This window comes from Brachyhypopomus gauderio, unplaced genomic scaffold (genome assembly GCF_052324685.1).
Source record: "Brachyhypopomus gauderio isolate BG-103 unplaced genomic scaffold, BGAUD_0.2 sc40, whole genome shotgun sequence".
Classification (NCBI taxonomy): Eukaryota; Metazoa; Chordata; class Actinopteri; order Gymnotiformes; family Hypopomidae; genus Brachyhypopomus; species Brachyhypopomus gauderio.
The window spans coordinates 2,487,763-2,502,960 of NW_027506868.1; the positions used below are offsets into that span (position 1 = coordinate 2,487,763).

The following is a 15,198-nucleotide window of genomic DNA, read 5'->3' on the forward strand; positions in this document are numbered from 1 at the left end:
AAAACACAGAAATGCTGTTCTACAACACAAATTAATTGGAAGAAGAAATACCCGCACACAACATGGCATATTGAGCAGTGGGCATATAGGTGAACGGATTTAAAGGGGCAGGTTCAGAGGCTTATTGATGGTGGGCCAGAGTAATAACAAATGCATCATGAAGAACAGGTCACTCCCTAAGAGAGGAACCTGATTTTAGCCTGATCTATCATCATTTTATACCTCAAATCTAACTGGAAACACAGCATATTGAGTAAAGCGCACTGAAATGATTCAGATGGGCAAGTTCAGAGGTCTGCTGTATGCCTATAAGGCGTCGGGCCAGACAAATAACACATGCATCATACATAAAAGGTTGCTCTCTGTAAGAGAAACCTGATTTTGGCCTGGCCCAGCATCATTTTATGCCTCAAATCTAACAGGAAACATGGCATATTGAGTAAAGCGCACAGGGGAAATGGTTCAGAGTGGCAAGTTCAGAGGCCTGCTGTATGCCTTTCGTATGATGCATGTGTTGCATGTAATTTGTTACTGTACTTAAGTAACATTTCCATGTATCTGTACTTTACTCAAGTAATTTTATTTGGTAAGACTTTATACTTTTACTTCACTACATTTTAATGCAAAATTTTTTAGTTTTCACTTCGCTACATTTACAGAAACATATCGTTCCTTTTTTATTTTTAAATCAACGCTTAATAAAATACCGACAGGTCAAAGTGTGCCGTGTCACAGACTATAACCAATCAGCGCTCAGTAAGAGATTAAGATTTGTACGCTAAATGGCTGAGGATCTGACATGGCTGCAACAGATGGCTTCCCCCAACACTCCTGGCCTTATTTAGCCCAAATGTTTGAATTCCTCGAAAAGAAAAATGATTCGTATTCCTTCAAGTGTCTCCTCTGCATTCTGAAGAACACATCGCTGTCATCATTTATGAACTCGCCGTCAAACTTGAAAATACACATCGAGGTAAGTTCGCCATTAGATGAGTACTACCAACAGGGTGGTTCAAATACCTTGGTTAATTATATCACATCGAAATACACTACATTTAACAGATGCTTTTATCCAAAGCAGTGTGCTAGTACCCAAATTGCAATCTGTGGAGATGCTAAGCGCTAGTTTAACACAGGAGACTCCCACATCAAACGTTAAAGCCGGAGACACATACACGTGAATTTGGCCAAGCGAAGCGAACTTCGCAATTCTCCAGTAGCGGTATTAACCAGAGACCGTATATATAAGTGGACTGGACGACACGAGTGAAAAGTGAAGCCTCCGTGTGTCAGCTGCCCTCTAGTGGCTGGCTGCAGTACAACTTTTAACTCCGCCCATTCCCATGTAAGTGAACGGGCCGGACGACAAACTTTGAATTTTTATTACACGTAAAATAAGTTTTTTGAGCAATTATATTTTGTCAATGACCTTAACACGGACGAAAGTGGAGGTCATAAAGGCTCCAGAGCACTGCGCATTCTTTTTTGCAATAATTTCTATAGCTTTTAAACGGTCCTTCATAAGACCACCAAACAAGTTGTATTACATAAAGTGCATGATGTACGACAATCTCCAAATCTTAGCTGGGTATTTACACCTTGCACCTATTTGTGGTGGTCAGTTAATATCTTATTTCAATAGCTTAAACGGTCCAGCATAAGTCCACAAATAAATTGTATTATACTACATAAAGTGCATCTTAAACAACCTACAACTCTTTGGTGTGTATGTATACCTTATTTATACATTTCAGTAGCTTTGAATGTTTGTATTTTTATTGAAAATATGGTAGTGATGTTGAGCTCATCCTTATAATAAAGGGGACTACTTTGCATAGGCAAGAATGTGTGTTGGGTAATTGAATCAATGGCAATGGAAATTTTTAAACAAAAACTGCCAAACACAAATGGAGATAAAAGTTATTAATACAAATTCAAGAGGTTGTTGTTTAGAATGCACGTAATTTAATACAACTTGTTTGGTGGTCTTATGCTAGACAGTTTAAAAGCTAATGAAAAAACGCAGTGCTCTGGGGCCTTTACGATCGCCACTTTCGTCCGTGTTAAGGTTTATGCAAAGAAACAACATAAATCGCACAATATCATCTGTAGCGTCTTTAAGTGCATGCAAACGAGGGGAGTCGGACTCTGCAGAGGAGTATGAATTCGGCACAACACCGGCATCATCTAATATGGTCCTAGGGTCTTTCCCAAGAGGAAAACAATATGGCGACATACTTTCTACTGGCACCTATAAATGACTTTCAGTAGTTTTCAAATAACTTTTAAGCAGCATAAACATCTGTGTGCAAGCTAAACGTAGGCACAAAGTCAAATGACACAGGCCTAGACACATGCCAGTGTCTGAAAACAAAATGTCATTGTCATGTGTCACTGACATCTATACGTAAGATGCCGATGTCAATGGCATATGCTACTGATATCTGTACGTAAGATGCTGATGTCTATGGCATATGCCAGCGTAACTTTACGTAAGATGCCGATGCCTTTCCGTGTTAATACTGCCTCTCCAGTTCATTCCTATGAGGGAGGGGAGGCAAGCAAATATGAGCGAAGCTAAATTATTAAAATTATTTATTTATATTATATTAATTATTATGAATTATTCGGCCAAGTTTAATATTATGAGTTCAGTTGGTTGGGCTGCACACAGTTCTAGTTCCAGGGTTGCCAACTTTTCAAGATCACTTGGAGTGAGGTTTGAACCTGAAGGGTGGTGGCGAACGTAAGTTGTTGGCCTTGGGTGTAAAATGGACACAAATTAAGTGTTATATCGCGATCAATCGATCGCCAGTGGTTGGCCCCAGAGCGAACTAGTAACTCATTGAATCATAGATGTGGATCAGAGGTAAATACACTAGATTTTTTTTTCGGCATGGGAAATCGTATATGTGGCATGAGAGCGTGTGAAGACAGTCAAATGCGCCTGTCTCACTCTCAATGCGTGAGAATTGGCAACCCTGTAGTTCTAGGTGCTAAGCTTCCCTGTCCCGCCATGTGGTGGACAACGTATAACATCTTCATATACTGTATCGCCTCTTCAAAACTTAGGTAATGTTTCATCAAATGTAATGTTTATTGTGAATGATTTATCAGTTGTGTTTTTATTGATTTTTATCAGTTGTGATGGTGTTTTATTTGTTTTTTGACAACCAAAATAAATGAAAAATAAAATACTTACTTAAATATAATATAGTTTTGAGTATGTAAGGCACTGTTTCGTTGTTCACTTGTTGATCGAGTAGGCCTATGGGTTTTGATGTGACGCTAAGAAAAAAAAGTTTTTACTTTTACTTTTAATACTTAAGTATTTTTGAAGGCAGATACCTTTGTACTTTTACTCAAGTAAAAAATTGAGGTGAATACTTTTACTTGAGTAATATTCAATGCAATGTAACTGTACTTTTACTCAAGTACATAATTGCTGTACTTCGTCCACCACTGGTTTCCAGTTAGATTTGAGGTATTAAATGATGTTGGATCAGGATAAAATCAGGTTCATCTCTTAGGGAGTGACCTGTTCTTCATGATGCATTTGTTATTTCTCTGGCCCACCATCAATAAGGCCTTCAATAAGCATCTGAAACTGCCCCTTTAAATCCATTCACCTATATGCCCACTGCTCAATATGCCATGTTGTGTGCTTGTATTTCTTCTTCCGATTCATTTGTGTTCTAGAATAGCATTTCTGTGTTTTTAGTTTACAAATCTAAGAATATGTTTCCTTACGTTAGAAATGCTGACGAACTCAATCATCATGTACAAATCGCGTACAGTTGGAACGACTTGAATTAGAAACCATTTTACATAAGGAATGCTTTCATTATATATATTTTTTTCTACATTCACAAAATCAGTATGGGAAACAATAACCTCTTAAATGTATGCTCCTATGCTCGTTTGTTTAATCTATCTCTTTTAAACAAAGTGCGCAGCAAACACGCTTCGTTAACACAACCTTTTTGAATAAGGAACCAACTTCAGCCGCCGAATAAGGAGCTGCGAATAAGTAACCAAACGAATCTCAAACTGCGAAGATTGTGGAGTGTAGTGGACTGTAGTGGAGTGTTGTGTACGATAAGCCCATCTCGGCAATGCGATCACTCTTTCTCACGCTGTACGCACAAGAACGTTGTTAGTTTTTTCTATACTGTATGATCAAAGCGTATCTAAATCTAGGGTCACGCTTAACAACGAAAGCTGCTTTACGACGGACATGTCAGTCTCTAAACCCATTGTTAAGCGGGGACTCATTGTACAGTTAACTGAACTGATCAGTTTCTGAACGGTGCCTGACAGACTCCACTCGTTTATCCGCGCATAAAGACGCTACAGATTATATTGTTGATTTATGTTTCTATGCATAAATAAGAGCTAGACTTTAATTATCCATCACAGCAAACGGCACGGAATTATCTATGTCCAAAGCCACACTGGCTCAAGGGTGTTAATTATTTTAAATAAATAAAATACACACTGGCTATACGAAGTTCACCTCTGACCACGACTTTGCAGTATTACAGCAGTATTATGTCTAAATATCTAGTTAGGACAAAACTAGAGTGCTCAATGAACTAAGTTAAAATCACTGTAACTCCCGAATATCATCTGTAGCGCTTTTATGCATGTGCAAACGAGGGGAGTCGGAATTTGGCACAACACATTCGTTTGAAAAAAATTCTCCGTCGTGCCTGCTGCTTGCATGTGTTAAATGAAAATGAGCACTTTCTTATTTGATTTACAACTTTGTCCTACCACCTGATTAACTTTCTGTTCCACCCCTGACGGGTGAAGAAACATTTACAATAAAGCCACACCTCATTATAAGTCGTGGTTCAAAGCGTGAGGGAATAAGTAGCGGTTTATAATCTGGAAAATACGGGTAGCAATCGCGGGGCTCCGCTGTGGCGTGTCGAGGTCGCGTTCCGCTCTTCAGCGCTGTTTGCAGGGTTCATTCACTTTTACAAGGTGGAATTCAAGCACATGTACGGTACTTTCAAGGTCCATTTTCAATATTGTCCAGCACCTTCAGCTTAATTAAATTAAGCACGTAGTCGTCTGTAACTGCACCAGCCTCAATTTGTCCAATTAGACTGTTTATTTCCTCTTTTTTCTGTCGTGAAAAGACATTTCTGCTGCTTTCAAGTCCAACTACGAGCGATTGCTTCTGACTGGAATCTAAGCCCCGCCACAAATTCAGGCGAGCGTTCCTATTGGACAGTGATTAGATTTCATTCTGGTGAATACAGCTTCGCAGAGACACACAGTGGAATACAATGACGTTCAGTCGATTTCATTTCAAGGTGGCTTCTGGCACGAATTCAGCGTTCTTTCTTTAAATGCAAATCCACACACACTGGAGCTTTTACTTTTCATTGTGGCATGTTTTCATCACATCAGTGTTTAAATCAATCTCGTGATCATTACATTTAAAGGAGACATTTATGTCTGAAATACCGTACGGTGAAAAGCAATACCTCTGTGCCGTGATTACATTTCGAGCTGTATTATATTCAATTCTGGCACAAATTCAGCGTTTTGGTTTTGAATGCAAATTCTTGTGTATTATTTTTCAATAAAGAGATAAAGTGCATTGAAATGTAATGTAATAGTGCTTTTGCATTTCATTTTGGCACGTATTCTGCATGTTTGTATGGAAAGGCAATGCATTTTGTGGATTGCATTTCCATTTTTGCCTAGTAGGGATTACATTTCAATTTGGCACTGTTTCCTCTCCATACTCTATTAATCTCTAACCATAACCCTAATCTCTAATCCTATTAACATGATATGAAGGGCCACCTCTGCCAGTCGGCCTCGTCCACAGCAGCAGTTGTCTTGTTATTGTTGCGTTGTGTTATTCCCTCAGGTGAGTGGGGCCTATCAGCAGGCCCCCACCTGAGGGTCGTTTGTCTATATAAGGGGTTGGGCAATGAAACCGAAACAACTGTCATTTTAGTGTGGGAGGATTCATGCCCATATTGGACAAGCCTGGTGGCCAATATTCATCAAATGCACATTGCACCAGTAAGAGCAGAGTGTGAAGGTTCAGTTAGCAGGATAAGAGCACAGGTTTGCTCAAAATATTACAATGCACACAACATTATGGGTGACATACCAGAGTTCAAAAGAGGACAAATTGTTGATGCACGTCTTGCTGGCACATCTGTGACCAAGATAGCAATGTATTGTTCTCTGATGAGTCCACCTTTACTGTTTTCCCCACATCTGGGAGAGTTATGGTGTGGAAAAGAAGCGTACCACCCAGACTGTTACATGCCCAGAGTGAAGCATGGGGGTGGATCAGTGGTGGTTTGGGCTGTCATATCATGACATTCCCTTGGCCCAATACTTGTGCTAGATGGGCGTGTCACTGCCAAGAACTACCGAACCATTCTGGAGGACCATGTGCATCTAATGGTTCAACATTGCATCAGGATGACAATGCACCAATACACACAGCAAGACTGGTAAAATATTGGTTTGATGAACATGAAAGTGAAGTTGAACATCCCCCATGGCCTGCACTGTCACCAGATTTAAATATTATTGAGCCACTTTGGGGTGTTTTGGAGGAGCGAGTCATGGAAACGTTTTCCTCCACCAGCATCATGTAGTGACCTGGCCACTATCCTGCAAGAAGAATGGCTTAAAGTCCCTCTGACCACTGTGCAGGACTTGTGTATGTAATTCTCAAGATGAACTGACGCTGTACACCCTAAAAAATGCTGGGTTATTTAAACAACCCAGCTGCTACGTTAGTGAACTTGGGTCATTTTAAACAACCCTTTCCCCACGTGAAAGGGAACAGACCCCCCCCCCCCCCCCCCCCAACGCTCGACAACTTACGTTCGCCACCCCCCCGCTCGACAACTTACGTTCGCGCCCCCCTCCCCCCCCCGTCCTGGTTTTCCCAAACAAAAATATGGTCACCATACTTGATAGTAAGTCAGAATTACTGAATGTTATCTGTAATTTACTTGGAAAAGTAATACAATTAAAATTGTCTATAGATTGCTCAGGACTTTGCCATTCTACACCCAGCCTGTGCTGGGAAGCTTGCAGAGAAGTGGATGCCTGTGTGGACTAGCAGCATTAGACCTGAGAACCTAAGAACTAGTAAGTACACTTCAGCCAATTTAGCCATTCAGTTTAGACAAAAAATCAGCTCATAACTCAGTCGACTGCCCTTATAACTGCCCTATACTAAACTAAAAAAGCGGAAAAGTCACATCATGGTGAGAAACTAGACTGCTACCTCAAATTAACAGCAGTTTTAACAGTTTCTCACTTTGATGAGGTTTTTATTTTTCTGTTGAGGGTGTAACATGTCAAGCCAACTAATTGAATTAATATCAATTTGTTGTTGCAGTTGTAAACTATCAAACGCAAATGGTAATTTAAAAAGAAATGCATCACTAAAATGTGTCACATTAAAAGCTAACAGGTTTCTCTCTAGACTAAATTCTATAGTTGTTACATATGCAAACATTTGAACATGTCAGCTGATGCTCAGTGTTACAATAATCAGTTTCAAATTGAAGGACAGAAAACTTAGATTAGGACATCCCTGATCAAAATGGATTATTTCATCATGTTAGAATTAAGGTGTAAGATAATAGTACTAATTCTATGTTTCAATTTTTATGTTTACAACAAATTGGGACTAATATGGTGGAATACGTGTCCGAGGCCACAAGACCATACCCATTTGTTTTGGCTCTAGGTGTGTACCGACATACCAATGTGCAGTATTTGTATGTACAATGCAGATTTCATGTGTCTTAATTTTTGTTTTTGACTTTTATTTATAATTATTTAGATTCTTAATATTTGTTTACTCTGTTTTGCTCTCCCCTTGCTGCTGTAACTACATGGGACTAATAAAGGATTATCTTATCATAGGTGATGATCAGCGTTGTTCCCAGTGTTTTGCGGTCATCAATGGACAAGCTATGGAGCAGAGCACACTCGTGGGAGCCGTTGATGTGTGTTAAGGCATTCTTTGTATTTGATAGAAACTACCCCCGGCAGTGTTCTTCAGTGTGGGAGTTTCTGCAGACTGTCGTTTATGAGCTACCAGGTCAGGAATCTCCCTCCATAAGACTCTTGCGGGCATTTATTTTTGCCACAGATCAGTGACGGCTCCCAAAATGACGCCATGTGTGTGTTACCTGTTTTTATTTCTTTTGTCTTTTTTTATTTTTGAGAAATTAATATTTTGAATGTTTTTGAATATGTTGAATGTTTTGAATATGAATTATGTTTGCTGTTGTTGTTGTTGCTGTTGTTGTGCTTGCTGCTGTTGTTGTTGTCATTGAGAAATGTGCTTTATATAATAAATGTAATTATTATAATTATTGTTGGTGCTTAAAAGTGGTATTTTTTTAATTGTAAGAATATATAATATGTAAAGTATGTGTTAAGGTAATGTCTAAATTATACATTTAAAAGTAATCAAAATACAACCCAAACTTGCGTTCAATTAACCCAGCATTCTAGTTAAAATGACATAGCATTTAGGTTAAATGCTTGACCCAAAATGCTGGGTCAAATTAATAACCCAATGTGCTGGGTCAATTCTACCCAATGCTGTGTTTGTCCAATATTGACCCAGTGCTGAGTTGTGAAAATAACCCAATTTGGGTCAATTTCAACCCAATGTTTTTTAGAGTGTATTGGCCGCGAAAGGAGACCCTACACCAGGGGTAATCAATTAAATCTTTCCGCGGTCCATTGTTGGCAGATAGTTCAGACCTTAGGTCCGGGTCCGCGGTGGCGAACGAAAGTTGTTGAACCCCTCAAATGGGTGGTGAACGTAACACTCGTCTAAAAATAAATTCTCCGGTTTAAAATATAGTCTCCCGTTAAAATTTTTTTGCCATTTGGGTCCGTATCCAGTTAATCAGGAATGTGATTGGGTCCGGACAGGACGGCGTTCGGGTCCGGATCCGGACCGCGGTCCGCCATTTGGTGATACCTGCCCTACACCATACTAATAAATTATTGTGGTCTAAAACCAGGTGTTTCAGTTTCATTGTCCAACCCCTGTATGTCTTGTCTTTGTACCAGTTGACAGCTGGTTATTATACCCTTAATTTGGATTGTGTCACAGGTCTTTGGTTAGCGCACCTCATCAATAAATCCGACCTTTTCCCTGAGACTGGCGTGATCACTTCCTTTTTCATTTGCACTCCCTGCCTGTCACACTAATCCTAACCTGTAACCCTTTTTCAACATGTTCATTGCTGCTTTTTGTCTGCAATTGCATGCATAGAAGTTATACACTCAACCTCAGAGACTGGGTTGGCACCTTTGGAAATATCTTAATCCAGTAGTGTATACCACACGGCTCATTATATTATATATATATATATATATATATATATATATATATATATATATATATATATATATATATGTCATTATATTTGCTACCATTTGGTCACATTATTAAAACCATGGCACCAGTTGCCATAGCTGCACATATGATATTCAATTCTGTAAAGGCAGATGATACCACTGCCACTGACAGCCTGCCAAGTATTGAGTATTAACTTAAGCTTTACATTTATAAAATCATTATATTTTCTGTCACTGAGGAAATATACCAAGAGTTAGATCATTCCTCGCAGACTTTAAAGATTTTAGAAAACCTGACCCAAGCCACAAAAACTGTTGAAGTTTTTGTTAATATGCACCAAAGGTGTGGAATATCTTGTGAGGAAAATAAGTTTGAAAACCATGCGACTTTGCAAGTTCTCCCACTTAGAAATCATGAAGGGGTCTGAAATTTTCATCTTAGGTGCATGTCCACTGTGAGAGACATAATCCGGAAATCACAATGTATCATTTTTAAATAATTTATTTGTGTGATACTGCTGCAAATAAACACGGAGTTTGAGCTTGATATGCTTTTTACAGAGCCACTCCTTGGTTATCCTGGCTGTGTGCTTTGGGTCATTGTCATATTGAAAGATCCAGCTACGACCCAACTTCAATGCTCTAACTGAGGACAAACAGGTCTTTGAGGGCCAGAATTTTTGCTGATTGGCAGGTGTTCAAATACTGATTTGCAGCAGTGACACACAAATAAATTATTTTAAAAATCATATATTGTGATTTCTAGATTTATTTTTTAAGATTATGTCTCTCACAGTGGACATGCACCTAAGATAAAAAGTTCAGACCCCTCAATAATTTCTAAGTGGGAGAACATGCAAAGTCCGCAGGGTGTTCAAATACTTATGTTCCTCACTGTAGCCTTAAATTGGTGTCTAGTTCTTAGCAGCTACAAATGCACGTATTTGGCCTAGCTTTTTATTAGCACTTCTTTTGGTTAAAAAAATTTAATTTTTAAAATGATTAATTATTATTAATAATTTCTTTTTAATTATTATTTACTTTTTCCTCATTACATTTTAATTTTCCTTTTGTTGTCCTTTGTGCTCTGTATTGTTTAATTTCACCTGCTTTACTCTTTTTGTGAAGCACTTTTAGATGCTTTAAATTTTTAAAGCTATATTAGTATTGTTGTTAATAATAATAATATGTCTCACCTGCCCCCAAACAGCTGCATACCCAGCAGGGCAAAAACCACAATGAAAAGGAAAAGGAGGAAAAGTAAACTAATGATGGACTTCATGGAGTTCATCAGAGATACCACCAAGTTTCTCAAAGACGCCCAGTATCTGAAACAAACATACAGTATATCTGCAGGACATACGCAGCATATCTGCAGGACATACGCAGCATATCTGCAGGACATACACAGTATATCTACAGGACATATGCAGTATATCTACAGGACATAGCCTGTCACCATAGCCTGTAGTACAGGTAGTCCAGTCTCTATTCCAGCCCAGCCCAAACTCACTTGGTGATTTTAAAGATCCTCAGTAGCCTGAGGGCACGGAGAACGCTGATCCCAAAAGACACACCAGGTGTGAACACACCCCAGATCACCTCAAAAATGCTGCCCACAATCACCTGCAGAGCACACACAACCAAGACATCACACACACCCAACTGCTGTAGTAATTCTAAGCGAATCCATTACTGTCATCCAGCAGAGATACAGTGGCACAGATGTGAAGTGCCACTAACATGACACTCCTGATTTGTAAAGTTAATTTAGCTCAGTAAAGTAATAGAACAGGAAGAGTTGAAGAGAGAATTGTGGGTAGATGCTGTGACTCACCCCACAGTCAAAGCAGTTGAATGAGGAGTGGAAGTAGAGTCGTGGACCAAGACCATACATCTTCAGAAACATCTCAGTCAGAAACAGGCCCAGAAACAGGAATTCAGCAAAATCTGTAACAGACAAATACAATCAGAAAGGGGATATTACAGTTCCATAGTTCTATATAGTGTTGTTTCCACTTGATAATTACAAACCAAGTAGGCCTCCCAGATCAATAAGGCCTGGTGAGCCACTAAGGTTAGAGGTTAGCTGCCACTAGGGTAAGGGATTAGCTGCCACTAGAGTTAAGGGTTAGCCGCCACAAGGGTAAGGGATTAGCTGCCTTTGTGCAGCTACATTCCAGCGGCCATTTTTAAAATTCCTAAGATGCCTGACATAGTCCACTATAAAACTAGATATCTCAAGTTGTACATATATGAAAATGGTCATTCATGGCTCAAACTGAAGTAGACAGTTGGGGGAACATATTGATACACTTCAATATCATATTCCTTGGTTTGTTTTATTTTTGAGCCTCTATCGCACATGCAAATATGCCAGGAATGTCAGAAATGCACACTTGAACTTGAGCATCACAAGCATGTATATTCACATAGTTATTCAATACTGTCTATAAATTTGCAATATATTCCGCTATAGTCTTTTCTAATAACACAGAAAAAATGAAGCAAATCCATGCAAGCATTGCAAAGTTATTTCACTTTGTTCCAAGGAATGTCAAGTTCACCACACCCTGTCCAAATATGCCACACCCGATACACACCCGTACCATCTCACTTCCGGGTTGGCGAAAATTCCGAAAATTGCTCATATATTCCATACAAAGTAATCCTTTTATGTTCGAAAGTATCTGCAATCGGAATAAAAACGAACAAAATAATCCACGGCTGCTTCAGTTTCGCCGAACAGTGTGTTCTGGGGAGCTTAGCAAAGGTTAGCTTATGTTGCTATGCTAGCGGACCGACATTGAAAATGAACGGCGACTTTCCGAGGGCTAGGGTTAGGGTTAGGGTTAGTAAAAATATAATTGACCAATCATGGCAAATGAGGGCTGGTTAGCTTCAGAAGGAGGTAAACTATTGGTTAGAACAGCTTTCAATCACTTCTAAGGCTCCAGCTTGTCTCTGTGGGCTTATAGGTTCACCCTCCCCCCCCGCCCCTTCGCACCTCGCCGGGGGAGAGGTTGTAAAATCTGTCATTCAAAGTCACTACCCCCCTTCTGACCAATAAAAACCACTCAAATCAAAGCAGAACCCCTTCAGCTTTGTAATAAGAGGACAAATCAGCTTTCAAAATGCTTCGGTGACGCTTAGGGGGCAGATTTGTCGGAGCGTCTCATTCAGGAAGTGGATTACGCAAAATTTTGCAGTGAGGTGAGCAAGCTTTTTAAGGTATTTATCCACAACGGATATACGATGTTAAGGTCTTAAATTAAAGCCTTATTAGTACACGATTTTTAGGTGACAAAACATGAAGTCATCTTACTTCATATACTTTTTAAAAGGACAATTTAAATGGCGAGTCAAGTTGCACGTGTAAACCACATGTTGTAAACACGGTGTGTCCAGAAGGGGATTTCTTGAAAACAGTTGCTTGTCGATGGCTGAAAATCGGTATGCAGGATGTTATACTAGTTTAAAAAAAATACAATCAGTGTGTTGTGTTTGCGTTTTAAGAATTTTCGGCGATATTAATTATTTTGTGTGGATAAACAGATTTTGCCCGGCGACGGGATCGCTAGGGGGCGCAAATTGTAAAAGAGGTTAAGGGGTAGATGCCACTAGAGTTAAGGGTTAGCTGCCACTAGAGTTAAGGGGTAGTTGCCACTAGGGTAAGGGGTTAGCTGCCACTGGTAGATACTTTTATTTTCAATGCACAGACTTGTACCTAGAAGCGCAAATAACCAGAGACAGATGTACATACAATTGAAAGAAGAAGAGCATCAGAATGGGGAAGAAAGGTGATTTAAGTGACTTTGAACATGGCATGATTGTTTTTCAGTATTTCAAAAACTGATCTACTGGGATTTTCACGCACATCCACCTCTAGGGTTTACAGAGAATGGTCCAAAAATGAGAAAATAAGCAGTGAGCGGCAGTTCTGTGGGCGCAAATGCCTTGTTGATGCCAGAGGTCAGAGGAGAATAGCCAGACTGGTTCGAGTTCATATAACGGCATATCAGATAGATACACTGGTCCTACATCAGCAATTTATAGACCTTAAATAATACCTTAAAGTTAGCTTTGTAATATGCTGGTAGCCAGTGAAATGGGGTGATGTGTTTCTCTACTTTTGCCCCTAGTTGTAACGAACCAACCAGGCAGACAAGGATCCAAATGCGGAATAAGGTTGTTTTTATTTTTGAAGTGCATACAGAGTACTCGAGCAAGCGAATAACTCCGCAGAGTGTGTGTGATGTGTAGGTGCTGTAGTCAAGGTCAGGACGGTCCAGGGTCACGCCGGGGGGATGAGGGCTGACAGGTTACAAGGTCTAGGCTGGTAACGAGGTCTGGGACGAGAGCAGAGGTCAGTACACAGGAGATCAATCACGGAGAGATAACGCTTGGTAAGTGGCATGCCAACAATACTTCGCAACCCGGAAGTGAGAGGGGGAAGCTTAAGTACACGTGAATTTTGGAGTTAACGAGCAGCAGGTGTAAGGAATCTTTCGGGTGGTCACGTGCTGTTCCTGACACTAGTGAAGTTCAGTAGGTGCATTTTTTATCTAACTAGGGTTAGAGTTAGTAACCCTAGGGTTAACCCTAACCCAAACTACAGCCATTTGTCTTTTTCAATAGATATGAGTGCCACTCACACGGTGACAGAAACGACGATGAGTGCACAATGCTTATGTGACAAATAAACTGGATGAGTGGAAATTATGGATATCAACTGACAAGATCATCAGTGAATGCTGCGTTCTGATGATCACAGAGACGTGGTTAAATCCAATAATTCCGGACACAGCTATTGAGCTAGCAGGCTACACAACATACCAACAGGAGAGTTCCCGTAAGAAAAGAGGAGGGGGGCTGTGCATTTACGTGAACAATAACTGGTGCACAAATACCACCATAGTCACTAGTTACTGTTCTCCAGATGTGGAGTTTATATCTATTAAATGTAGACCCACATTTCTTCCATGTGAAATCAATGCCATACTGCTAACTGTCGTGTACATACCACCGGATGCTAATGCTAACTCAGCCCTGGGGCTTCTGTATGATGCCATCAGCAGCAAACAGAGCAAATCATGCAGATCTGAAAGCAGTTCTCCCCAAATTTCATCAGCATGTTAAATGTGCAACCAGAGGAGAAAAAGTACTGGACAAGCTGTACACAAACATCACACGGGCTTATAGTTAAACCTCTAGCACATCTTGTCCAGTCTGATCATATGTCTCTGCTTATGGTACCCACATATACCCCCCTTATTAAACAAACCCCCATTGCATCAAAAACTGTCACTATGTGGCCCGGGGATGCCTCCCAACAGCTACAGGACTGCTTTGAGTGGACCAACTGGGAGGTTTTTCATCACCAAGACCTGGAGACCCATACTACAGCAGTCCTCGACTACATTAGATTCTGCACTGACAATGTCACTAGGGAAAAACGTATAAGGATTTATCCAAATAGGATAAATAGGATAAAATAGATTTATCCAAACTCTGGATGACGAGGGAGGTCCAGAGTCTACTGAAAGCCCAAAATTCTGCTTTCAGGTCAGGCAACAAGACATTCTACAGCACTGCTAGAGCAAACCTTAAAAGAGGTATCCGACAGGCAAAGGCAGCATACAGGAAGAGGATAGAGGATCATCTGGAAAGCAACAACACCAGATAAATGTGGCAAGGCTTTCAGAACATCACCAGCTACAAATCCAGCAGTTCCTCAGCCACTCATGGAGATGCTTCTCTGGCAGAGTAGCTAAACCTCTTTTTTGCACGCTTTGAAGTGACTCCGACTGCAGC

The 15,198-nt window shown here is 40.1% G+C and overlaps 1 protein-coding gene across 8 annotated transcripts in view; it reads right to left on the reverse strand.

Moving 5' to 3' along the window:
• cacna1ea (calcium channel, voltage-dependent, R type, alpha 1E subunit a) overlaps positions 1-15,198 on the reverse strand; it is a 269,169-nt gene that overhangs the window by 109,320 nt on the left and 144,651 nt on the right. For all 8 annotated transcript variants that reach the window (XM_076985535.1, XM_076985537.1, XM_076985534.1 and 5 more), the window contains 3 exons: positions 11,222-11,334; positions 10,898-11,010; positions 10,581-10,712 (listed from right to left, as the gene is read on the reverse strand). In XM_076985535.1, coding sequence (XP_076841650.1) covers positions 10,581-10,712; positions 10,898-11,010; positions 11,222-11,334 — 358 coding nt within the window. The remainder of the gene's footprint in view (positions 1-10,580; positions 10,713-10,897; positions 11,011-11,221; positions 11,335-15,198) is intronic.